Source organism: Nannospalax galili, unplaced genomic scaffold (genome assembly GCF_000622305.1).
Source record: "Nannospalax galili isolate Female #2095 unplaced genomic scaffold, S.galili_v1.0 scaffold492, whole genome shotgun sequence".
Taxonomy (NCBI): Eukaryota; Metazoa; Chordata; class Mammalia; order Rodentia; family Spalacidae; genus Nannospalax; species Nannospalax galili.
The window spans coordinates 519810-545466 of record NW_008332217.1 but is presented as its reverse complement, the minus strand read 5'-3'; the positions used below and the strand labels follow the sequence as shown (position 1 = coordinate 545466).

Sequence of the window (25657 nt, the reverse complement as noted above, 5' to 3'; positions counted from 1 at the left end):
TCACTGAACCTGGAACACTCCAGTTGTGATAGGCTGAGTGGGTATCAGGTCCCAGGATCCTCCTGTCCACCTCCCCAGTGCTGGGGCTATAAGAACACACTTCTGTGCCTGGCTTCTTTCTATGGGTTCTGGGGGGCTCAAACACGGGTCCTCATCTTCCACAGGAAGCACTTTACTGACTGAGCTTTCTTGGCAGCCCAGTAAACTGATCTTGATCTTCTGATTCCTCTTTGGTTAAAGCAGACCATGTTCCCCAAGGCGCCCCGTTTGGGAGGAGCCTGTATTTTTAAAAGCTACCCCTATATCCCACCTGTCTCTCCCCATCCTATGCATCTACTGTTGCCAACTTCTAACCGCAGTAGTGACTCTGCCAGTTCTGTGTGTACGTGGACTGTTTGGGTGATTACTCCTCCCTGCTCAGGCTAGTTTACCACCTGACTCCCGTGGGCTTCACAAAAAAACAAAATCCAAACCAAAGCAAACCCACAATCTTAAAAAAAATAGCTTGACTCACATGCACGAGGCCCTGGGTTTAAGTCCCAGCACCATTTTAAACCAGGTGTGGTGGCAAATGACCATCATCCTAACACTTAAGTGGTACAGACAGGAGGATTATTTCAAGATCATGCTCAACTACATAGGGCATTTGGGGCCAGCCTGGGCTACATGAGACCCTCTCTCTCTCTCTCTCTCTCTCTCTCTTTTTTTTTTAATTTTTTTGAGACAGGGTCTCCCTGTAGCCCCAGCTGTCCTGGAACTCACTATGTAGACCAGGGTGGCCTTGAACTCACAGAGATCCACTTGCCTCTGCCTCCTGAGTGCTGGGATTAAAGGCATGTGCCACCACGCCCAGCGAGACCCTCTCTTAAAGCAGAACAAGATTAAGCCGGGTGTAGAGGCACACACCTTTGATCCTATCACACCTGTGTGGCAGAGGCAGATGGATCTCTGTGAGATCAAGGCCAGCCTGGTTTACATAGGGAGTTCCAGGATAGCTGGGGCTACAGGGAGACCCTGTCTCAAGAAGACAAAAAAAAAAAAAAAAAAAAGATTAAAACCTTTAGCCCCAGCACTGGGGAGGCAGAGGCCAGTCTCGTCTACACCAGTGAATTCCAGGCCAGCCAGAGCTACATAATGAGACCCTGTCTCAAACAAACAAACAAACAAACAATATTAAAAACAAAATAAAAACCCCAAACTTTAAGCCAGACTGGTAGCAAAGGCCTATAATTCCAGTTACTCTGGAGGTTGAAGCAGGAAGATCATAAATTCAAGAGCTGCCTGAGCTGCATTAAGGTCAAGGCTAACTCAACTTAGTGAGACTTTGTCTCAAAATAAAAAAATAAAATAAAAGGAGGGGCCAGAGAGATGGCTCAGTGGGTAAAGGTGCTTGCTGTCAGGCCTGATGACCTGAGTTCTATCCCCAGAGCTCACATGGTGGAATGAGGGAGCTGACTCCTGATGCTGTCCTCTGACCTCCATCCCCACCCCTCCTACATAAATAAATAAATAAATAAATAAATAAAGGCACATTACAGTTCACTTTCCATGAGCCCATCCACCCTGAACCACTGAGGTCCTGGGGCAGGCAGGAATGTGTTCAAGGTTACACTAGTAGAAAATGCCCCAGCCAGGCATGACCAGGCACGAACCTGAATTCTTCCTCTGATCTCTGACCTGAAGCAGCAACCTTTGTTTGTTTTTTGTCTTTTTGAGATAGGGACTCCCTGGAGCCCCAACTGGCCTGGAACTCGGTATGTAGACCAGGCTGGCCTGGAACTCAGAGATCCGCCTGCCTCTGCCTCCCGAGTGTTGGGACTAAAGGTGTATGCCACCATGCCTGGCCTTGTCATCATCATTCAGTATCTGCGTGCCCCTCACCTATGACCACCACGGCTAACTGGCTAACTGCAGGGGTCAGTTCTCAGGCTTAGGCTGAGTTGACTTTTCTGGAGCTTTGTGCTGCAGATCACTCCTTCCAAGTGGTACTTCCCCAGGGTGCTTCGGTACCCATCTGGCCTGGGTGGTTCTCCCCCACCTTGCTGGAAATTTCTAGTCATTTTTGTAGTTCATAGTCACAGCCCTGTCTCCAGGGACTGATATCTGAGCTGAGTCTCCTCTAGGCTCCTGGGTGATGTCACCCCTGATCACGGCTTTGATACCCCACGGATGTTAGTGTACCCCAAGAATACCTCCAACGCAAACTGCCCCTGTCCAATCCTGCTGCCTCTGTATGGTTCCACTAGCATGACTAATCTCTCCTTCCCCTTCCTCCAGCGGCCCTCGCAACACTGGCATCAACTACTGCTTCCCATCAGCCCGGCCCAGAGGGAGGACTTGGAGGTGATCCTACCTCCTCTCCTTACTCCCACCCACTCAGTCAACTGGATTCCTAAGCAGATCCAGAACCAGTTCTCTCCCCCCTTCATAGTTTCCACCTTGATCCAAATTACCTTCATCTCAACCCTGGAATATTCCAGCAGTGCTCCCCACCCCCACTGTCCCTGTATACCGGCCCTGGCTCTTTACAGCCCCTAAATACTTCATTGGCTGAAAGCCTCCAGGGATTTTATTCTTATTCAGAATAAAACTTGAATTCTTTTTTTTTTTGGTCTTTTTGAGACAGGGTCTCCCTGTAGCCCCAGCTGTCCTGGATTCACTATGGAGACCAGGCTGGCCTTGAACTCACAGAGATCTGGCTGCCTCTGCATCCTGAGGAGTGCTGGGATTAAAGGCGTGCACCACCACGGCCGGCTTATTTACCCCCTTTTATTTTTTATTTTTTATTTTTATTTTTATTTATTTATTTTTTTAGTTCCAGGCCAGTTGGGGCTACAGGGAGACCCTGCCTCAAAAAGACAAAAAAAAAAAAAAACTTTGTTGGATCCCCTGGAGCTGGTGTTGTAAGGCAATTATGGGCTGGGTGCTGGGAACTGAACTCAGGTCTTTTGCAATACAGTAAGTGCTCTTAATAGCTCAGTCATCTCTCCAGGTCCCCTGTTTTGCTTTTTGAGACAGAGTTTCATGTAACCCAGACTGGCCTCCAGTTTGCTATATAGTTGAGAATGAACTGATCTCCTGCCTCCACCTCCCGAGTCCTGGGATTGCAGGCATGTGCCACCATGCCTCAAACTGAGCTCTTGAAATCGGCTGGAAACATCTTCCCTTCCTCCTACTCTGGCCTCATCATCGATGTTTGCCCTTCTAGGGCACAACAGGTCCAACAGGTCCACCCCACCCCCACAGTTCCAACGCTCAGTCAGTGTGTTAACGAGGGGGGAGGGGTGTCATTCTCCCTTCCTGTGGGATCTGATTATGAGGACCCTCTGAGTGGGATCTGTTGGCACTGTTTTAGTCCTAGTGGGATGAAAACAAACCCCATCCCCCAGGACCTCTAGACCCTGACACGTGTCCCCTGGAGGATACCCCCCAACTCCCACCCAACTTGTAATACAGTTCCCCAGACGTCTCTGGGCCTCAGCGCTTGTCTGATCCAGGTCTGCGCTCAGCTGCCCCCTCCTTCGAGGCCTCTGATGCTGACTGTCGCTGCCACTTACCCCCAATGGCATCTCCCTTCCTTCTGTTTTGCTCCCTGGTGCTCAGCTGTGGCTGACACACTATCTGTTTAACACTTGTGCTTACAGGCTGTTTCAGCTCACCAGAACGCAGATTTCAGAAGCCAAGAGTTTGGCCTGACTTCCATGGCCCGGTCACCAGCTTGACAACAGGGCCTGGCACAGTAGGCACTCAATAAACAGGTCTTAAAGGAACGAACAATTGCCAGCCCTTGTGACAGATGCATGAACGGAGACTGTGGCCTCTAGAGACTTGCTCTCTAGAGCGGGTACTGGGAGTAAACAGACCAATAAACACTGTAATGGCAGGTGGTAAGGGCAACCAAAGCGACTAAGGCAGGTGTGTTTGCTTCCTAGGACCACCCTAAGAGACACGGCTTGACACAGTAGCAGCAAACGGTGTCACTGTCCTCCTCTAGTCTGCCCTGGGTGGCCCAGTGTTGGCACTTGGTTGACCAGGCTGTTGAACAGGGAAGGGGTTCTGATGTAGGCTGGAGGAGTTTTGAGCTTATCTCTGGGACAAGAGATGTCAGGCTTACCACTGATGCTGAGGCAGGTAAGCAGGCAGTGGGAAGGGTAGGGAGGCCCAGGATCTCCAGATGGACACCCCATCACAGGGATACCCCAGTGTTCTTTTGGCTTTGGGTAGCTCAGCCCTGGAGTTCTCTGCTACTCTGAGCTGCTGTGTGAAGGAGTGGTCAACTCTCAGAAGAGCCTACAAGGTGTCTCCTCCCACATTCCCAGTCTGGTTTACACACAGATCTTAGCAGTTCTTTCTAACACAGGCTACCTCAGGCCCTACAAGCCTTGGTCTCCCACATCCCCATTACTACTCACTTTCCTACTATTTTGACTAGAAACCAAGAATTGGGAATTCTAAAGTTTATTCATTTAGTCATTGGAATTCACCAGAGAGTCAGGGTCTCAGTCTGTAGCCCAGGCTGGCCTAGAGCTTCCTAGGTAGCCCTAGCTGGCCTCCAACTTTCCTGGATTACAGATGTATGCCACCATGCCTGGAATTCTTACTTTTTCTTTCTTTTTTTTTTTTTGGTCTTTTTGAAACAGGGTCTCCCTGTAGCCACGGCTGACCTGGATTCACTATGGAGACTAGTCTGGCCTTGAACTCAGAGATCTCCTGCCTCTCCTCCTGAGTGCTGGGATTAAAGGCATGCGCCACCATGCCCTACTTTTTTTTTTTTTTTTTTCTGAGACAATGTCTCATTATGCAGCCCCAGCTGGCTTGGAACTCAGTATGTAGACCAGGCTGGCCTTGATCTCACAGAGATCCATCTGCCTCTGCCTCCTGATGTTGGGACTAAAGGTGTGCTCTACCACATCTGGCTATTACTACATTAAAAAAAAATTACATTTACTTATGTGATGGGGTGGGGGGGGGTGTTTCTGGTGATCAGAGGACAACTTTCAGGGGTTGGTTTTCTTCCACAATGTGGGCTCTGGGAATCAAACTCAGTTGCCAGGCTTGCATGCTTTTACCTGCTGAGCCAGACCTACTATGTGCCAAGAAGATATAAATTGAGCCAGTCATTAAATAAGTAAAGAATGTATGCTTTAATTTTTTTTTTTTTTTCTGGGCTAGAAAGATGGCTCAGCAGTTAAGAGCACTGGCTGCTCTTGCAAAAGACCCAGGTTTGGTTCCCAGCATTCACATAGCAGCTAACAACTGGCTCTACCTCTAGTTCTAGGGGATGTGATGTCCATTTCAGGCCTCCAAGGGCATCAGGCATACACATAGTATATTTGCAGGCAAACAATCATATGCATGAAAAATTTAAAAATAGGGCCCCAATTTTTTTCTTCCTGTTTTTTTTTTTTTTTTTCTTGGTGATCCTGGGGATGGAACCCAGAGCTGTGTACATGCCAGACAGATGCTCTGCCACTGAGTTGCAGTTCCCAGCCCAGAATTTAGACTCAGCTGTTAAGCATCATTAAGTATTAAACACCTATGAACACCAAAAGGACATTTAACTGAAGAGTCTGATTTACTGGCAAACAAGTTCAGGGCAATGCCCTGAAGCAATGACTTTTGTGTTGGGCTTTGAAGGCTGCATAGGAGTTAACAGGCTGTGCTAAGTAGGCACTTTGACTACATCAACTAATTTAAACCTATCAACGGTTTGAAGGTGCTCTTCCCCCAGTTTACAGGTCCAGCAAAATTAAGACATATAGGGAGATGGGGGGCAGAAAAGCTGGGATTTGGATTTAGTCAGCTTTACTTCAGAGCCTTTGGCGGGGGTGGGGGGGTGGGGGGGTGTCAGAGCCCAGATCTAGGATCTAAAGCTGAAAGGAGTCCAGCAGGACCCCTAAGGCCCAGGGAAGAATTTGAGACTTCAGCCTGAGAACAATGAGGAACCTTTTAAGGGGTTTTAGAGGTGGGGGGTGGGGATGGGGAGGTGACTAGGTCCCAATTGAAATTTCAAAAGCTCCCTCTAGCTGCAGGGTGTGGGGGATGGGAGCAGAGTCAGGGCCTGGCGTCCTGTAGGAAACCTTTCCCTCCAGCCTGGAGAACAGGCCCTAGGGCTAGTTCTGCTCTACCCATGGAACTCCGGCGCCGCCGCCTGAGTCTAAACTGGAAGATGTCGGGAAGGTACATCCCTGAGTGCTGGGATCCGTCCCACAGGCCTGGGGTTGGGAAGTTGGGGAGGAGAGGTCAAGGGTGATCTCCAGGTGGATCTATGCGGATGGTCCATACTTGGAGGGAGCGGGAAGGGACTGAGTTGAGTTGCTTGCTGTGATTTCCATTTTGCCCTGTTTTTGATGTGGCTGCAAGATTGTCTTCTGATGCCCTTTGAGTTGTTTCTGTGCTGCTTTGATTTCCGGCTCCATAGTATTTGTTTCTTGGAGTTTTAGAGGTGGAGAGGACTTACTCTTAATTTTTCTTACAAATGTTTTTCTTTTTTACTGGGGATGGAACCAGGGCCTTGGGCTTGCTGGGCCAGCTCGGCAAGGGTGCTACTACTAGAATCACAGTGTTCCTTTGGCTTTCAGGTGGGTAAATTGCTTTTTACACCTGTGAACCCAGCGTGATTGTAGTACCTATCCTCTAAGGTTGTTAGGATGATTCAGTTTGCAAAAAATGTTTGGAATAGAGGGAAGTCGGGCTTGGTGACATACTATAAGAGAGGAGGGAGGGAGGACTGTGGGATCGAGACCAACCTGAGATAACAGTTAAAAAATAAATGAGCTGGGTGTGGTGACCCACACCTTTAATCCCAGCACTCTGGAGACAGAGGCAGTCAGATCCCTGTGAGTTGGAGGCCAGCCTGGTCTACATAGTGAGTTCCAGGCCAGCTGGGGCTACAAGGAGACCCTGTCTCAAAAAGACATAAATAAATAAATAAATAAATAAATAAATAATAAAAATGCGGACTGGTGAGATGGCTCAGCCACTGAAGGCACTTGCTGCCAATCCTGATGACTTGAGTTTGATCTCTAAGATTCATATGGTAGAGGGAAAGGACCTGTTCAGGGGTATGGCCCTCTGATCTCTCACAGGGGCATGCACAGGCACAAATTTTTAAAAACGTAATAAAATAAATTACTAAATGAATCAGATATGGTGAAATTCCAACTCTTGGGAGGTTTGAGAGGATTCTCAATTTGAGACCAGCTTAGGTACATAGTTTAAAAAACACAGCTGGAGGTTAGGTGTGAATTCTGGCGGTAGTCAGGAGGCAGAGGCAGGTCTGTGAGTTTGAGGGCAGCCTGGTCTATGTAGAGAGTTCCAGCCAGGGATAGTTAATGAGACCCTGTCTCAAAAAAACAAAACACCCCCCCCAAACAACAAAATAGCTGGGTGGCACAGTGGTGCCTTTAAACCCTAGCACTCAGATCTTTTGAGTCCAAGCCCATCCTGTCTAAAAAGAAGTGCTTGTAAAGCCCAGCTATTCTTTTTTTTTTTTAATTTTTTTTTATTTTACGTATATGAGTGTTATGTATGTATGTATATAAGTACACCCATGTCCTGCAATGCCCACGGAGGTCAGAAGAGGGCATTGGATCCCCTGGAACTGGAGTTGCAGATGGTTGTTCACTGCCATGTGGGTGCTGGGATTCGAACCCAGGTCCTCTGCAAGAGCAAAAATCAGTGCTCTTAACTGCTGAGCCATCTCTCTAGCCCAGGTCAGCCATTCTTAAAGAGAATGACACTGTTGTCATGACAACCAGGAATGAGTTGGAGTCCTTGCTGTCTCCAGAAGTTGCTTCAGTACTGAGAAAGTCAGTAACAGGGAAACTCTTACAAAGGTTTGCTCTGCAGGGCGTGTGGTGCACACCTTTAATCCCAGCACTGCAGAGGCAGAGGCTGGTGGATCCCTGTGAGAGCAAGACCAGCCTGGTTTACACAGTGAATTCCAAGCCTGCTGGGGCTACCGGGAGACCATGTCTAAAACAAACAAACAAACAAACAAATGGTTGCTCACATTTTCTTCGATAAATAGACATGGAGACTCTTAGCATGTGGCAGAATGGATGTATGTACTCTGGGGATGCAATTGTGTTTATGAATAATCATGTTCCCACACTGAAAGGAAATGCAACATATAATTTTAAAATGTTTTATTTTATGTGTATGAGTGTATTGCCTGCATGTATGTATGTAAGTGCACCCGTGTCGTGCAGTGCCTGTAGAAGGAGCTTCGAATCCCCCGGGAACTGGAGTTACAAAAGGTGGTTAGTCACCATGTAGTGGGATTCAAACCTAGGTACTCTGTAAGAACAGCCAGTATTTTGTTGTTTTTTTTGGTTTTGGTCTTTTTGAGACAAGGTCTCCCTGTAGCTGCAGCTGGCCTGGATTCACCAATGGAAACCAGGCTGGCCTTGAACTCACAGAGATCCGCCTGCTTCTGCCTTCAGAGTGCTGGGATTAAAGGCGTGCACCACCATGCCCAGTTTAAGAACAGCCAGTATTCTTAACTGCTGAGCACTAGCTGAGTGCTGGGAAGAAAATGAAGCCATGTGTGATGTGATGTGATCCAGGAGGCCTTCTTTGGGGAGGGGGCATTTGATCCTTGATCTGATGCAACAGCTCTAAGGTGATAGGGACTAGTTTGACAGGAGACAGTTGATCCATTTTGGGGACTCCAAAAAAGGTCTGAGTAGTTGGAGCGTGGTAAACAGGTAGAGGATTATTTGACATATATAAGTGATAGTACTGTCTGGTGCACAGTGATCTCTAAGCTAGGGGTGACATGGGTGACTTACTGGACATCTTGCATAGAAATTTCACATGTAAAGAAGAGGCTATTCATTGGACAAGTATTTATTGAGCAACTATGCCCCAGGTTTGTGCTAGCCAAAAGGATATGGTCCACAGGAGACACACAGTCCTTGCTCTGCACACAAATACAAGTAAGTAGAGATCAGCTTAGAGATTTCGCTGGATCCTGAGAAGGAAACATCATGGTCCCAGAAAACTGGACCTGAAGAAGGGCCACTCCTGGGGAGACTGAGAGTTGCATAAGGCAGGAGGCAGGAAGGTCTTGGCTGACAACCAGAGGGAGAGCGGGAGAGGGCTATGTGCACAGTGACAGGATATTGGGCTGCAAATGTTTATGGAAATGGCCCCATCGTGAATATTTTAGGTGCTGTCTCTACTAGTGCCTGACCTCCTAAGATGCCACAGAAACAGCCTTAGACTATATATATGCACACCCCCAGTCCTGAGACAGAGTCTCAAGTAGCCCAGATGGACTTTGGACTCATAACTGAGGATGAACTTGAACTCTTAAAATTGTTTTATTGATTTACTTGTTTTTATAAGTGTTTTGCCTGCATGTATGTAAGTGTACCACATGCATACAATGCCCATGGAAGCCAGAAAAGTGCATTGGATCCCCTGGAACAGGAGTTATGGAAGGTCTTTAGCCCCATGTGTGTTTCGGAAACTGAACCTGAGTCCTCTGCAAGAGCAGCTAGTGCTCTTAACCACTGAGTAATCTCTCCAACTCCTGGAACTCTCTCACTCTCACTCTCTCTGATTTTTTGAGACAAGGTCTCACTGTATAACCTCAGCTGGCCTGGAATTTGCTATTGTAGACCAGGCTGGCCTTGAATTCACATAGATCTGCTTGCCTCTGCCTCTGGGATTAAAGGGTGTGTGCCACCCGCCGGGCTTTGAATTTGAACTGTTAGATCTTCCTTCTTTCCTAAGGAAGTTCACAGGTGTGTGCCACCAGGCTTGGCTCCCAGCTTTCTTCTCCTAAGAGACAGGATCTTATTAAGTTGACTGGGCTGGCCTTGAACTCACTGTATAATAGCCCAGGCTGACCTTGAAGTGTATCAGCCTCCTATGTGGCTGGAAGCATAGGCTTGCACACCATACCTGGCCTCAAAGGAAGTTTTGAGCAGATAGGTGACTTCTTCCTGTGAAGAGGATCCACACGACTGCTGCTGTGGGAGGTAGAGCCTAGAGAGGATGAGGAGGGAAGCGGGAGGCCACAAGGCACAGTTTCTCAGCTGGAGCTCAGTCCTGGCATCTGTTGGACTGCAGAACTGGAGCAGCATCACCAGGTGACTCAGAGGGGAGGGTATGGGAGGACAGACCACCTGGTGGAAGGAGCCAGCGGTCCTCTGGGGAGCAGGGCAGGGACCAGGGCACCCGTGCCTAAGAAGTGATAGGGTGGAGCTGAAGACCCAGGCTTTCAGAGGTCTGGTTTGAGGGCTGAGATTAAGAGCCACAAGGTGCAGTGTGAGGCAGTTGGTGTAGGGGGACCACTGCTGCTGGTTGACGGGGTTGAGGAAGCTGGCTGTGACTTGCTTCATGTCAGGTCCCAGTAGCCAGGCACCCTGGGAAGTTGCACTGGCGGAGTCACATGTTCCACATGGTAGGTGTCCTGAATGGAGAAGCCTTTGAGATGGGAATCAGGTGAGAAGTGAGAAAAGTGGCACCTGGGATTGGACAGCAGGCTTCTCTTTGATCAGGTGGAGCCTCAAGGGATCAGGGACCTGCCTGAGAGAGGGGGAGCCATCTGACTTAGAGCAGTCTGTTCATCTTGTCTTCAGGACAGCTCTGTTCTCAGATGGAGAGCCATGGTCTGCTGCTGGACAGCAGAAGAGCCTGACCAAGTAGATTCAGTCCTTTGTGTTCCTGTTTCTCCCTCCCTCCCTCCTTCCCTCCCTCCCTCCCTTCTTTCCTTCCTTCTTTTTTCTTTCTCTCTCTTTTCTTTCTTTCTTTCATTTTCTTATTAAACATATGTGCCACCATGCCTGGAAATAGTAAATATCCGATACCTTTTGGATTTGCATGCCAGATAATCCATTCCCACACAGTTCTCTTTTTTGTTTCTTTGGGTTTTTGAGACAGAGTCTACTTGTAGTCCCAGCTGACCTGGAACTCGATGTATAGGCTAGGTTGGCCTCCATCTCACAGATATTAACCTGCCTCTGCCTCCCAAGCACTCTGGTGGGATTAAAGGCATGTCCCACCGAATGGGAAAGATGTATTTATTATTTTTAATATTTTATTTATTTTTATGTGTATGAGTGTATTGCCTGCATGCATGTAAGTGTACCCGTGTCATGCAACGTCCAAGGAGGTCAGAATAGGGCTAGATCCCCTGGAGTTATGGATAGTTGTTAGTTGCCATGTGAGTACTGGGAACCCAACCCGGGTCCTTTGCAAGAGTAGCCAGCACTCTTAGCCACCAAGCCATCCCTCCAGCCGCCTCTTTTAATAATCTTTTATGGGGTTTTCATTTGTGTTAGAATCACAGGTAATGTATACTGGAGAGTATACGTTCCTCTAGAGAGAGGGATGGTAAGAAAAGAGCATTCTGGAGTACTCTGAGTCAGAGAGGGATGGTAGACAAGTGATCTTGTCTCCAATGTTCTAGGCTTGCTTCAGGGCCTCTGTGTCTGCCGAGTCAATCCCCTTTTTCAGCTCCACCTGTGGAGTGTGGTGGCCTCCTCCTGTCTGGGGCAGATCCTCCCTTCCCACCCTGTGTCATTCCTCCCCCTTTTCTCTGATTTTCTTTACAGCAATCTGTTATTTTATCTTGTTCATAGATTTAATTGCTCATTCGTTGCCTTTTTGCTTAGCTGACAGCTCCTTCCAAACAGAATCAACAGACAGGGGATGGGCACACTGTTATGTATCTGTGGGCTGTGTGTGTCGACAGATAGCTAGTGCCTGTACTGTGGCTTCGGGGAGGTTAGACCTGGGCAGTTAAATTTAGAATCTTCTCTGTTAATGGATGAAATCATTGAGTGAAAAAGGTTTTGTTTTGTTTTGTTTTTTGTCTTTTTGAGACAGTCTCCCTGTAGCCCCAGCTGTCCTGGAACTCACTATGTAGACCAGGCTGGCCTTGAACTCACAGAGATCCGCCTGCCTCTGCCTCCTGAGTGCTGGGACTAAAAGTGTGTGCCACCATGTCCGGCTTCCAAGTTTTTAAAAATTACAGTTTTATTTATTATGTGCGTGTGTGATATGTGTATTATGTGTATGTGTGCATATTTATATGTGTGTGTGGTATGTGTAGTGTGTGGTGTGTGATGTATCTGTGTATGTGGGGGTTTTGAGGGGTGTATGTGTGCATGTTTATGCCTGTGTGTGTGTGTGTGTGTGTATGTGTATGTGTGTGAGGGTATGTATATATGTGTTGTATGTATATGTGTGTGGGATGTGTGTGGTGTGGTGCTCACATGCCATGGCATACATGTGGCTTTCAGAAGAAAACTTTGCAGAGTTGGTTCTTGCTGATGAATTTCCTGGGGCTTGAACACTGGTTGTCAGACTTGGTAGCAAGTGCCTGGGATTCAAGGCGTGGGCCCCCATGCCTGGCATTCCATGAAAAAGTTTTAAGGAGAGAAAGAACAAAGTCTCACAACCATTGAGCAGTGCACTCTGTGCCAACAAAGGGGAAAAGAACGACAGTCTGCGTCTCAGTATGTCCCCCAGGCTGGCCTTGAACCTGGGATCTTCCTGGGATTACCTCCCTGCCATCTCAAGTTCATAGACGATAAAGAGAGCTGGGTCTAGTCCCCTTCCCTAGCAGACTGACCTCACATCCTGCCTGCAAGTCCCAATTTCCATGGAGCACTGGAGGTGGGAAGGAAGGGGCACCCTGGATGGAGAGACTCGGTGCGGGGGGGGGGGGGGGGAAAGGGGGGGGGGAGGGGGGGGGGGGGGGGGGGAGAGAAGGGTGGTGCTAAGGGGCTGGGGGTGTGGGAAGGGGAAAGGGGGGTCAACCCTCACCTCAGATCCTGGTGTTCGAGAATATGAATGAGGAAGCTAGAGAGGTGTTGCCTCTGATACAAAGCACCACATGGCTCTCAATGTTGAAATGGATTTACCAACAGATGCAAACCCGCCATTCTCAGATGCATCTCAAGGAGCTGAATTTGCCTTTCCGTGGACAATGCTGTTTTGCATTGCTTTTGCTTCACACAATTTAAAGACTTGCAAAACAGTCCCCAAATAATGCCAACCCACAGGCTGCTTTTGCTCCTGTGGCTGGAGCAGCTGTAAACTCCTCCCTTTGAGGTGGAGGCCAGAGAATTGCCTATTTTAGGCTACAAAGTAACACTCCCAAGAAATAAACAAGAAGCAAAACAGAAAACAAAACAAAATAAAAAACCAAGTTGGGCATGGTGGTACAAGCAGCAATCCGAGCACTTGGGAGGCGGAGGCTGGATGATAAGGAGTTCAAGGTCAGCCTGGGCTACCTAGTGAGTTCTAGGACCCTCTGGCCTACAGGAGACCCTGTCTCAAAAAACCAAAACATATACACATCCGCGCACACACACACACACACACACACACACACACACACACACACACGGCCAAGAAATAATAAAAGGCTGGCTGGGATATAACACAGCTGTGGCGTTCTTGCTTAGTAAGTACAAGGCCCTGGGTTTATCCTTATCCATACACATTAGTTTTATTTATTCATTCATTAACTTTTTTTTTGGTCTTTTTTGAGACAAGGTCTCCCTGTAGCCCCAGCTGGCCTAGAACTCTATGTAGATCAGGCTGGCCTTGAACTCATAGAAATCCTCCTGCCTCTGCCTCCTGAGTGCTGGGACTAAAAGTGTGTGCCACCGTGTCTGGCTTCCAAGTTTTTAAAAATTACAGTTTTATTTATTGTGTGTATGTGTGTGATATGTATATGTGTTGTGTGTATGTGTGCATATTTATGTGTGTGTGGTGTGTGTAGTGTGTGGTGTGTGATGTATCTGTATGTGGGGGTTTTGAGGGGTGTATGTGTGCATGTTTATGCCTGTGTGTGTGTGTGTGTTGTGTGTATGTGCATGTGTGTGAGGGTATGTATATGTGTGTTGTATGTATATGTGTGTGGTGTGGTGCTCACATGCCATGGCATACATGTGGCTATCAGAAGAAAACTTTGCAGAGTTGGTTCTTGCTGATGAATTTCCTGGGGCTTGAACACGGGTTGTCAGATTTGGTAGCAAGTGCCTTTGCTGGCTGAGCATCTCACCAATTTTGTGCAAATTAAAAAGAAAAATCTTTTCATTTATTATTTATTTCATGTGTGCATGTGTGTGGGTACACATGTACTGTGGTGTGTGTGGTCAGAGGACAGCCAATAGGAGTTGGTCTGGTTTGTTCTTTTCTTTCTACCATGTGAGTCTCAGGGATTGAACTCAGGTCATCAGGCTTGGCAGCAAGCTCCCTTCTCTGTTGAGCCATCTTTCTGACCTTTTGTGTAAAATTTTAAAAAAGATTTATTATTATGATTTTTTCTTTTTTTCTTTTTTTTTTTTTTTAGTCTTTTTGAGACAGGGTCTCCCTGTAGCTCGAGCTGTCCTGGAACTCACTATGTAGACCAGGGTGGGCTTGAACTCACAGAGATCCGCCTGCCTCTGCCTCCCGAGTGCTGGTATTAAAGGCGTGTACCACTGCACCCAACTATTATGATTTTTTAAAAAAAATATTATTTATTTGGGGCTGGAGAGATGGCTCAACGGTTAAGAACATTGGTTGTTCTTGCAGAAGACCCGGGTTCAAATCCCAGCACCCACATGGCAGCTAATGACTGTCTGTAACTCCACTTCCAGGGGCTCTGACAGACTCTTCTGTCCTCCACAGGCATTGCATGACACGGGTGCACTTATCTACACATAGGCAATACATGCATACACATAAAATAAAAATAATAAATTAGCCGGGCAAGGTGGGCCACACCTTGAATCCCAGCACTCGGGAGGCAGAGGCAGGCAGATCTCTGTGAGTTCAAGGTCAGCCTGGTCTACATAGTGAGCTCCAGGACAGCTGGGGCTACACGGAGACCCTGTCTCAAAAAGACAAAAAAAAAAAATTATTTTTTGTGTATGAATGTGTTGCCTGCATGTGTGTAAGTGCACCCATGTGGCACAACACCCTCAGAGATCAGAAGAGGGAATCTAATCCCCTGGAACTGGAGTTACAGACAATGGGTGCTGGGAACGGACCCAGGTCCTTCGTAAAAGCAGTCAGTGCTCTTAACTACTGAACCGTCTCTCCAGCTCCTATTATTAGGACTTTTAAAAGATTTATTTGTTGTCCATATGTATGTTTTATGTGTATGTGAGTACCCACAGAAGCCAGAAACAGGATCAGGTCCTCCAGGGTTGAAGTTAGAGGTATTGTGAACCACTGAATGAGGTGACTGGGAACTGAACTTGGGTCCTTTGGACAAGCAGCAAGAGCTCTTAACCACTGATCCATCTCTAATCCCCTATTTTAAAATGTGTGTGTGTGTGTGTGTGTGTGTGTGTGTGTGTGTGTGTTACCCTCAGAGGCCAGAAGAGGGTGTCAAATCCCTGGGAGCTGGAGTTACAGGCACTTGTGTGCTGCTTGATGTGAGGCTGGGAACCAAACTTTGGTCCTCTGCAAAAGCAACAAGTGTTCTTAACAGCTGTCAATCCACCGCTTGAGCCCCTAGAATGTGACTGCTTGGGCCACATTAGGTTCCCGTTTGTCATCCTGAAAAGAGGCTGGGTGTGGTGAGAGGCAGGGGCAGGTGTATCTCTCTGAATTTGAGGCTAGCCTGATCTATATAGCCAGTTCCAGGACAGCCAGGGCAACAAAATGAGATGTCTCAAAAAAACAGTTCCTGAGTAGATGGCACCTTCCACTGGAGCATCTGTGTGTATACTTACATACTTGTAGACAAAAATATACATAGAAAAAAATAAAATTAAAGAGACAAGATGGTGAAAGGAAGAGGAAAACAAAAAAAAATTACATTTATTTATTTATTTGCATGTATGTGTGCACACTCTACCATTGCGCGTGTGTGGGAGTCAGAGGACAACTTTGTGGAGTCTGTTCTCTCCTTCTCCCCTGTGGATCCAGGGGTCGAACGTAGGTCATCAGGCTTTGCACAGGAGCCTCTTTACACATTGAGCCTCCTCGCTGGCTAGAGGGAAGCTTCTTGAGAGTGAGCCAAAAAGGCTGGACAGGGGACGGGGGCTGGCTCTGCCGTGGGGCCATAGGGTTTGACGCAGATGGCACATTCAGAACTTCTAGGTAGGTGCTGTGGTCGCTCCCTTGTGCAGATGAGGAAATCAAGGTACAGAGAATTGTGGCCCTCAAGCAAGGCCTTGCAGCTGGTGAGGGGAGGGGCTGGGGTTCACTCCCCACAGTCTGGTGCTGGCAGCCGCACACTCAACCACTGCACTGTTCTACCCCTTGATGTGGGGAAGAAAGGAAAAGGGTGAAGCGTGCAAGAAAAACGGGGCCTTGGATGAGCTGGGGTACGGGGGTACAGATGAGCGCATCATGTGTCTGCTGTCCTGGGAATCCTTTCTTTTCTTTTTGCTGTGCTGGTGATATCACCCAGGTCCTGTTGTACCATTGAGCTATACCCTCAGTGTTTGGTTTTTGGAGACAAGTCTTTTTATGTAGCTCAGGTTGACTTTGAATGCACTGTGTAGTCCAGGTTGGCCTTGAACATGGCTTCTCGAATGAAGGATTAACAGACATGTATCACTACACTAGTCTTTGGGAGAGCCCTTTTCTGAAGCAGGGAAGAGGCTCAGAGGAGGAAATCGCTCACTGTTAGGTGGGTTGGGGAAGTGGGCTGATGGGCTGATGGGAGGAGGTGTCAAGAAGAGCTGGCGATCAAGGGCAAAGGCCAGAAGAGGGGAGTGCCATGGCAAGTGGAAAGGTGGGCATGGGGCGAACTGAGTGGGGCGGGGGGCAAGGAGGGCAAGAGGGGATGGAGCTCAAGGTGGGAAAGGCCAGAGCTGGTGGGGATGGATAATTGGCCAGTTGTAGGATTTTAGCTTTTGCTCTGAGGGAGTCATGGATGGATTTTGAGCAGGGGAGGGACAGGATTTTGGCAGCTGGGCAGTATGTGCTATGTACGCATGCCCTCAGCATTTGCAAATCATTTGCAAGCACAGGAGCAGAGGTTTCCATAGGAGACTGTAACAGGTAGGTGCCCAGGTGCCAGCTGTCTTTCTTTCTTTCTTTCTTTCTTTCTTTCTTTCTTTCTTTCTTTCTTTCTTTCTTTCTTTCTCTTTCTTTCTTTCTTCTTTCTTTCTTTCTTTCTTTCTTTCTTTCTTTCTTTCTTTCTTTCTTTTTTTGTTTGTGGTACTTGGGGATACCCAGGACTTAGTGCATACTGCTCTCACCCTGGCTAGATGTTGGTTTATAAAGCTCTAAAAATCCAGGGCCAGCAATGGGTTCAACTCCAGGCACCAAGGTGAAGGATTCAGAAAAGAGCTTGACTTTGTTGAAGGGCGCAGGTCAGCACAGGCTTCCCAGCCTCAGTCCTGCTGACATTGGGGCTGGTCACAGTCTCTGTTGGGCTGTCCTATGCACCGGAGGATGCAACACAGTATCCCTAGATTGTAAATCCACCAGGTACTAGAAGAACCCACACCCTCGTTCCTAGATGTACCAATCTAGCACCTCTCCAGGAGACTGCTCCCTGTCCTTTGGGAGTCAAGTTCTTTCCTCCATTGAAAACCTTTGGTCAGAGGCTGGGGTGGTGGTACACACTTTTAATCCCAGCACTCCAGAGGCAAAAAAAGACAGGTGAATCTCTGAGATTGAGGTCAGCCTGGTCTACATAGTGAGTTCCAGGCCAGCCAGGACTACATAGTGAGGCCCTGTCTCAAAAAACAAATAAACCAAAAAGAAAGCCATTGGAGAGATTGGTAGAGGGGGAAACAAACAAACAGCAAAGAAATAGGGACAGTATCCTTTTCAAGATTGCTAGAAAGGGGGGAAAAGCAGGTTCAGGTAACCCTGAATTGCTCTGATTTTCGTTTTGACCGGCAGCTTTCACATCTTCCCTCCCCACCTGTGCGGTTGACCATTTGCCTGACCCGGCACAGGCGGTTCATCTACAGCCTGCTCTGTGCCCCAATCCTTTGTGTTTTCCCTTCTTTCAACCCTGTAGTCCTGCCAGCCACTCTGGAAAGAAGTGAAACCACACACACACACACACACACACACACACACACACACACACACACCCCTCCTGGTGCAGGCATTTTGTCCCAGGGAGGGCCAACTGCTGTCCGCCTCTTTGGCTGTGACATGATGTGGTCAATTTCATGCTTGAAGGTGAACCCTGCTGTCACTGCCACCAAAGTTGGCCCCAGTTCTAATTGGCCAAATAGGAACAACAACACAAAAAAAACCAAGATAGTTTAAACACTGCCCCTGCCTCAGTCCTGGGCATTTCACACAACGGACGAGCAGCTTGCTCCTTGCCCACGGCAGATAAGTCCAGGGGCGCCTGTTTCCTAAGTCGCTGCCTAGGCTATCTCGGGATGCAGCTTGCCGAGCCGCTCCCTTTGCTGCTGCTGCTGCCTGGCTGTAGGCCAGCGGCTTGGAGAACCATTTCTGGGAGGCCTGGTCTCCGCTGGTGAGGCCCAGGGGAGGGGAGCTGGGTCAGCTCGTCTGTCTTCTCAGGCCAGCTTTGATGCTGCATAACTTCCTGCAGCCTGATTCTGACCTCGAAAGAGCTCCACCACTGAACTACGTCCTAGGCTTTCTTTTTACTTTTTATTTTGAGACAGGGTCTCACTCAGTTGCCCAGGCTGGCCTTGAACTCCCTCTATAGGCAAGCCTTGCACTTTTATTTTCTTTTTAATCATTATATGTGTGGGTATGTGCATGTGAGTGCAGTGCCCCAGCAGAACTGGAGTTACGGATGGTTGTTAGCTGCCATGTGAGTGTTGCCATTTGAACCTGAGTCTTCTGCAAGAACAACCAGTGCTCCTAACTGCTGAGCCATCTCTCCAGCTCCGAACTTTCTATCTTCTTGTCTTAAGCCCCTGGGGTGACAGGCCTGTGCCATCACTAGTGAGACATACATGTTTTAGTCTGTTTTTATTAGCTTAGTACCATCACTCAGAAGTCTGCTTGTTTAGGCCTGTGCTGGCTTTTCTTTTTTTTTTTAAAGTTTATTCATTTTTTAAAATTTTTTTAAAAATTTAATAACCACATGATTAGAAGAAGCATTTCATTACAGGTTTAACATATTCAGTAACACATTCCAGAGCAAGGATACATCTCTTTCAAAGGTGGCTGCGAATTTTTAGGTTCACAGTTGAATTAAAACTGTCATACAATATTGAACTCAGTATAAATTTTTATGTGTATGAATGTATTGCCTACATGTATGTAAGTACACCCATGTCGTGCAATGCCTGAGGAGATGAGAAGAGAGGGTTGGATTCTCCTGGACCTGGAGACTGTTGTCAGCTGCCATGTGCTGGGAATCGAACCCTGGTTCTCTGCAAGAGCAGCTAGTGCTCTTAACTGCTGATCCATCTCTCCAGCCCCCATGTGCTGGCTTTTCTATCTAGAGGAATGACTGTAGTTGTTTTTTTTTTCCCTTCCTTTTCATTAAGTTGGGGACTCCCAACCTCAGCCCAATGGACACTCTGGATCTGGTAGTTCTTGGTGGTACGTTAACCTCATCCTGCAGGAGCTGTAGGATGCTTTTCTGCATCCTTGGTCTCCACCCACTGGAGCCTGCTCTTCTCCAGCAGTCTTCACAAGTCTCCTGGGGGAGTGGGGAGGGTGCTAAAAATCACCCCTGGCTGCAACCACTGATTTCAGAAAATTTAGAAGCCTCAATTAAAGGTGGCAAAGTGATGCTGTTTCGTCTAGCTGGAGGTTTGTACAGGAAGGGTTGCTATCTCCGGGTCTCATCTGTAGTGGAAGGTCCTGTGAGTCGAATCCATCCGATGTCTCCCAGCTCTGTGGTAAGAGAAAGGCTTGCCACTGCTGTCCGGAGAACTTAGCCTCATTCTGCTGCACTCGGCCTTGTTTCTGTGTCTTTCTATCCAGGGTCATCCAGCGATCCAGGGTCATCACTGGGCGGGAAGTCAGAGCTCTGGTACCTGCCAGCTTTGTGACCTTGAGCAACTCACATCACCTCTCTGGGCTCAGTTCAAGGTCTGTAACAATGTTCCCTGCCCTGATGAAATTAGCCTTTGTGTGACACGGATAGCACAGCTGTGCCCTGGGGCTGTAGTTAGGGCTGCATGGTGGATCTCTAGCTTGAGGCCCACAGCATTTGGTTTTCTGTCCTTCCTATCAGTCACATTCCATCAAGGCCAGGACAGGCCTTTAGGCCTGCCCCAAGCTTCCTCTTCAATCTATGTCCCTCCCACAAGCCTGTCCCATCATACCTTTGTTTCTGTCTGCAGGCCAGATAACCTCAGACCTGCTAGAATGCCAACAACATTCCTTAAACTGAGCGGAGCTGCCAGAACAGCCCTGCAGCTTCCTGCTCTTTGCCCCAGAAAACAGTTCAAGTGATCAGATGCAAGGAGGGAGGAAGAGAGGGGGGAGGGCAGGAGAGAGGGAAACGAGGTGAATGCTGCAACTGCTTATGCAACAAGCTTTAATCCTGGGGTAAAATCCACGCATGTCCCGGTTGTGTATTTCATTTTCAGTTGTGGAGTTAGGTACACATGACACCTGCCATCAATCCCACCGCCTGTTTGTTCCCCTCAAAGCAGTATTCCATATGGGGTAATGGTGGAGGCTTCTGGCTGCCCACACAGCTGGAAGGGAGAGAAGGGTAGGCTGGGCATTGGCCTCTGGGCCTCCATTTGGCCCCAGCAAAGTTTCCATCCCCAGGAAAAGCCTGCCCCTCCTGTCTGTTGAGGCCTGGCCGTTGTCCTGGGTGCCTTTGTCCAGCCTAGTGTGGCTCTGGAGCTGCTTTCTGCATTTTGGCCTCAGCAGACTAAGACAACAAAATCCTGTCCCCTTTCCAAAGCCAGGGCTCTGCCCTGCAGTTGTGTGTTTAGATTCCTGGCTGGGTCCTAGCCCTGTCTGATATCTGATAAAAGATTCCCAGCCAGGGAGAATACATGACGGCGTGCTGGGCATCTCTTGTCCATGGTGGGCAGGGAGAGCAAGCCATCAGGTCTCCATTTTCTTTGAGGGATGGTGGGGAGGCCAGAAGAACCAGGGTCCTAATTTCAGGAACTGAGGGAGACTTTATTGCTCCATATCTAGCTGCTTCAACTCCTGCAGCTTTCCCTAGTGTCTGAAGAAAGGTGTTTATTTAGCTTCTGTTGTTCCGGCTTGCTCTCTGTGTGTGTGTGTGTGTGTGTGTGTGTGTGTGTGTGTGTGTGTTTAATCTTGCTAATGAAGCACTTAGTTGTTTAAGAAATAATGGACGAGTAGGAAAGAAAACTTGGATATTTTAAGATCCTTTTCTTTTTCTACAACGCAGCTTTAGGAAGCAACAAAAATGGACCTCTTTAACGCTATTGAAAGAAGTGCAGGTCTGAAAAACTAGTTAATATTTTACTGGGGGGCAGAGCTGGAGGCTGGGGAGAGCCAGTGTTGCAGGGGGACCGCCAGGTGTAGGGCTCTGTGTGAAATCACTGTTCCTCTGCCTTAGGGGACGCAAAGAAGTGGTTCTCAGTGGAAATAAATTGAAGCAAGAATCCTTATGAAGCCCTGGGGATTTGTCTGCCCACCAAAACAGGGCCCAGTTCCTCCAGAACACACACATGGGAAGGGCTAACCTGTGGGGTGTAGGCCTGTTTTCTTGACATCTTTCCCTGTCTCTCTGGATTTAAATGGCTTCTCAGGGCACTGCCTCTGTGCCCTGGATTCAGAAGGTCCACGCCTCCTTGGGAAGCAGAGGCGAGAGCTCTCTCTCTCTCTCTCTCTCTCTCTCTCTCTCTCTCTCCTCATCTGCCTGGAGAGCTGTAGCTGGTATTTTTCCACAGGACTTTTCTGTGATCTCAGGGCCTAGTTTTTCCCAGCCAGGCCCAGAGTCTGAGAGAGGGTTAACAGGCAGGAAGCTGAAGGCATCGCAGACTAATACGGAAGTCAGATTTTTGTTTAACTGACAGGTTTAGCAGGCCTCAGTGGTGGGGGAGGGTGCTGGGAAGGGAAGGGAAGTCTGTAGATGGAGGCTTGTGGCCTGCTGGGAGTGCATTTGGCTTTTCTTAGGGTAAGCCTGTAGAGGGTCCCCCACCCCTTGGCATCATGACGGGGACCCATTTTGGATCAAGGGGGGGGAGTTAGACTCTCAGCAATGCAAATGGCTCTGTGGGCCTGCTTTCTCCAAGAGGCATGACTGTGCAAACAGGACCACTCTGCCCTCCTCCCGGCTCTCAGGAGCCTGGCTGATTTCTTGGGGGCTCCCCTGAGCTGCCTCAAGCCCCACAGAGGCCTGCCCCTGGCCCTATCCCTCTTGCCCCTGTTTCCCTGAGGCTCCCCAGCCCTCAGATCGACTTTCCCCTCTGAGACCCACACAGGCTGGTTTGTTCTAGAAACAGGCCAGCTTGCCTCCTTAGAGAAGGGCAGCTGCGTGGGGGTAGGTGTGGGTGAGTCCTTCCAGACCACCCCAAAAAGGCTCTTCCCAGTGGCATCCGGGCCTCAGGGTTGGCTGGAGCAGGTCAGGCTGGATGCACGGGTTTGCCAGGGCAGGGGACTCCAGCCAGGGTGTGGGAGAGTACGTGTGGGGGCCTCTTTCCCAAGTTTTTCTTGCTGCAAAAGGCCTAGCTTAGCCTGTCTTTTTCTATGCACAGGATGGCTCTTGCTCACCCGAGCCTCACAAAGATAATCGCTCAGGAAGTGTTTCAGCCAATCCGTGGCGGCTTTACACTCCGATTTGCTGGGGCAGCCAATCGGGGATGAGCTTTTATTAGGCGGCCAGATCATCAGCCGAAGTGCCAAACCCTTTTTCTGTGAGGACTAGGAGCCTGTCCTCCATGTTTTATAAGTATTGACATTACACAGTGTTAACAATGCATCCACAGAGGTAAGCTCGGCTTTTTAACCATCTTTTTTCCCCTCCCTCTAAGACATCCGAGTTGTGGGCGAGCAGTGTGATTTCTCTGGAGCTGGCTGTGCCACACTCACCCCCAGAGCACTTATGTTAACTTGGAACTGTTTAGAGAGAATTTTTTTTTTCCTTTCTTGGGTCACATGGCTAAGTAGCCATTAGCTATAGCTTCATTTTTTGCAGACTGGTGAGGGCCTGGAACACCTTTTCTTCTCCCAGGACTTGGTGTTCCTAGAACAGTTGGAAGCTAGATCCTGGTATGCCAAAAGAGAAGCTATTTTTTTTCCTCTCTTTTATTCCCCCCTTCCTCTCTCTTTCTCTCTGAGCAGTCCCCCCCACCCCCCTGCACTGTTGTCTTTTATGTGTCACATGCCTGCTGGGGGAAGACATGGAAGGTAAGCAAGAGACTTTTCCCAGGAGTGCTGGTGGTAGATAGCAGAGCAGGCAAGTTTGCTTCTCTAGAGAGGCTCTGGGAAAGGCTGGATGGACTCAGTGCTGACAAGAGAGGACGTGTGTTTGCAACAGAGCCCAGCCCTGGGCAAGAGCAGAGTTCCAGGAGCCAGGCTGGCTTCTGGGCCTAGGTGGGTGGTGGTGTGTGTGTACATGGCTTTTCCTCTACAGAGCTTCACACTTGAAACTACCTCGTTCAGCCTTTTTTTCTTGACTTAGCTTGATACAGAGTGTTCTGCAAGTCAGCCTACAGCAAGCAAATGGTTCTGAAAGTGTTTTCTAGGCTCTGGAGGGAGTTTTTGAAGTAGGGATGGGGACTGGGGGGTGGGGGAGATCTTGGACAACATCCTGCAGAAAAAAAATCTGGGAGGATTCTGACTCCTTTAACTTTCTACTCTTGCATGATTTTCAATGAACTAATGCTTTTTTCCTTGTCCCCCCCCCCCTTTTCTTCATTATATCATCCTCTGTCCTGTGTGATACAGTGCAGAGGATATAAAAGCTTGCCTGAGGCTCATGACAGCATCCCATATCCAGTTGTTGGGTTGTGTTGTTGTGGTGGTGTGTGTTTTTAATAATACCATGTAACTGTTTTTTAAAAAAAAATTCCTTTTTGAGCAAGTCCCTAATCTGCCAGCCTGTTCTCTCTTCCAAACTGTGGAAAAGTGGGCATTTGTTAGGTAAGTGAAGCAATCCATTTCCTCTGTGACCAGTATCAAGAGTTTTGTGAACATTTGGGGTTTGCTGTAATGGGGGGAGGGCTTTGAAAGAGTACCTAGAGTTTAGGTGACTGCTTGAATCCACTGTTGTCCCTGGAAACCTGCAGCCAGGATTGAAGATTTCACTTCCTGTTTACCCTCAGCCTGGGGAAGAATCGCTCAGTTCATTGTGACTTGGCTTCTAGACCTTTAATTGAGTTTGTTTGGCTCTTCGAACTCTGGGTAGGTGATCTGCTTGTGAAATGTTAGCAAAACTGTTTGTTCTTGGAGCCACAGAGCCCTACACACATGGGGTGTGTGCCTGTTCGCATCCATGTAAGTTTTAGGGTATTTACATACAGTCAGTGCAAAACCCTGTCCACTACCAAACCAGGTTTGGTTCAGGACTCCCTGACCAACATTTTCAGCCTTTTTCCCCCCAAGCCTGTGCATGCTGGCTTTGCATGTCCCCTGATCTTGATGCTGTAGCTAGAATTTTAAAGTGGCAAAAGCAGACTTTCTGTTAGCATTACCTTCAGGCTTCTCCTGGAGGCTCACCACATATATTTCCTGCTCTGAGACCTATCCAGCCCGCGTAAGTGCTGCAGATGAATTTAGTGAATTCAGTGGCTGTGTTTTGCCAACTCCATGGACTCAGTAATCCTTTTCTTTTAGCGTTCAAGCAACCCAACCTTTGACACCAGTTGGAAAAAAGGCTCACCACACTGTAAGTTGGGAAGTCTGTGTAAGGTGGGCCAGCATCTTGGAGTGAAAATATAGCTAGCTTATGATGGTCTACACTTTAGCAGTGCCACTGCCCCACACAAGTTCAGACACTGCTACTTTCTTTGTTGCTATCTCCTTGCTGTAAATGGAAATTACATATTGAGGTTCTTGTGGCCTCCCCAGAAGCAGACGCTAATCACAAGACTCTTGGTGCTTTCAACGTTTGCATAATGCTGTGTTTGTTGGGCTGGAAGGAGACGTAAGGGCAAGCAAGGCATCTGTCCTCTAAAAGCCTGCATTAAAATGGCTCCCACAGGTTTGGAAAGCCAGGATCTGTTCTCAAATGTGCAACCTCAGCCAGTTTCCCAGCCCTGGATCAAGCTGGCCACTTTCCCTCTGTTACTGTGACCACTACTACACAAGGCTTGGTAAAAAGTTAATTGCTTTGGAAGTAGCATTCTTTTCCAGTTACTAAAGGGGGGAAAAATAAATGACTGCATTACAGTAGGAATAGGTAGGGACCTCAGAGCTGGCCCACAGAAAGGCCCAATGGGGCTCCTCTTTCTTGAACTCTTGAACCAATAGATTTGGGGGAAAGGTTAAAGATTGACAATTGCAGTGGCTCAAATATGAGTCTTCTGGAAATTTCTACCATCTTTGTTCCTTTTAGGAAAAGCTGGTCACCAAGCTGAAGAGTCCTTCATTCCATTCCTAGGATCTCCCCTACCTCCAGTTTTTTCTCATCTAGGTAGAAGGTTCGACACATGTCTAAATCCGCAGAGGGGAAAACAAACCGATGGGCTGTTTTCCTGTGTTTCCTTCTGCCTCCTCCGTCCCCAAAGAGGATTCCCAGCTGCAAGGAACAAACACAGACATACTGGAGCTTTTGATTCTGCTCTGTCTCTCACAGTTTCTCTCTCTCTCTCTCTCTCTCTCTCTCTCTCTCTCTCTCTTCCTCCCCAGC

The 25657-nt window shown here is 48.2% G+C and overlaps 1 protein-coding gene across 20 annotated transcripts in view; it reads left to right on the top strand.

The window, feature by feature from the left end:
* Positions 1-22567: 22567 nt before the first annotated feature.
* Positions 22568-25657, top strand: part of Zmynd8 (zinc finger MYND-type containing 8) — a 126910-nt gene continuing 123820 nt past the window's right edge. For 8 of the 20 annotated variants that reach the window (XM_008827452.3, XM_008827449.3, XM_008827448.3 and 5 more), the window contains exon 1: positions 22568-22795. In XM_008827452.3, coding sequence (XP_008825674.1) covers positions 22782-22795 — 14 coding nt within the window. In that variant the 5' untranslated portion in view covers positions 22568-22781. Of the gene's footprint in view, positions 22796-22957; positions 23077-23195; positions 23215-23287; positions 23401-23752; positions 23950-25657 lie in introns of those variants that run through there. The other 12 variants (XR_003848620.1, XM_008827450.3, XM_008827444.3 and 9 more) reach the window with 5 other exon arrangements.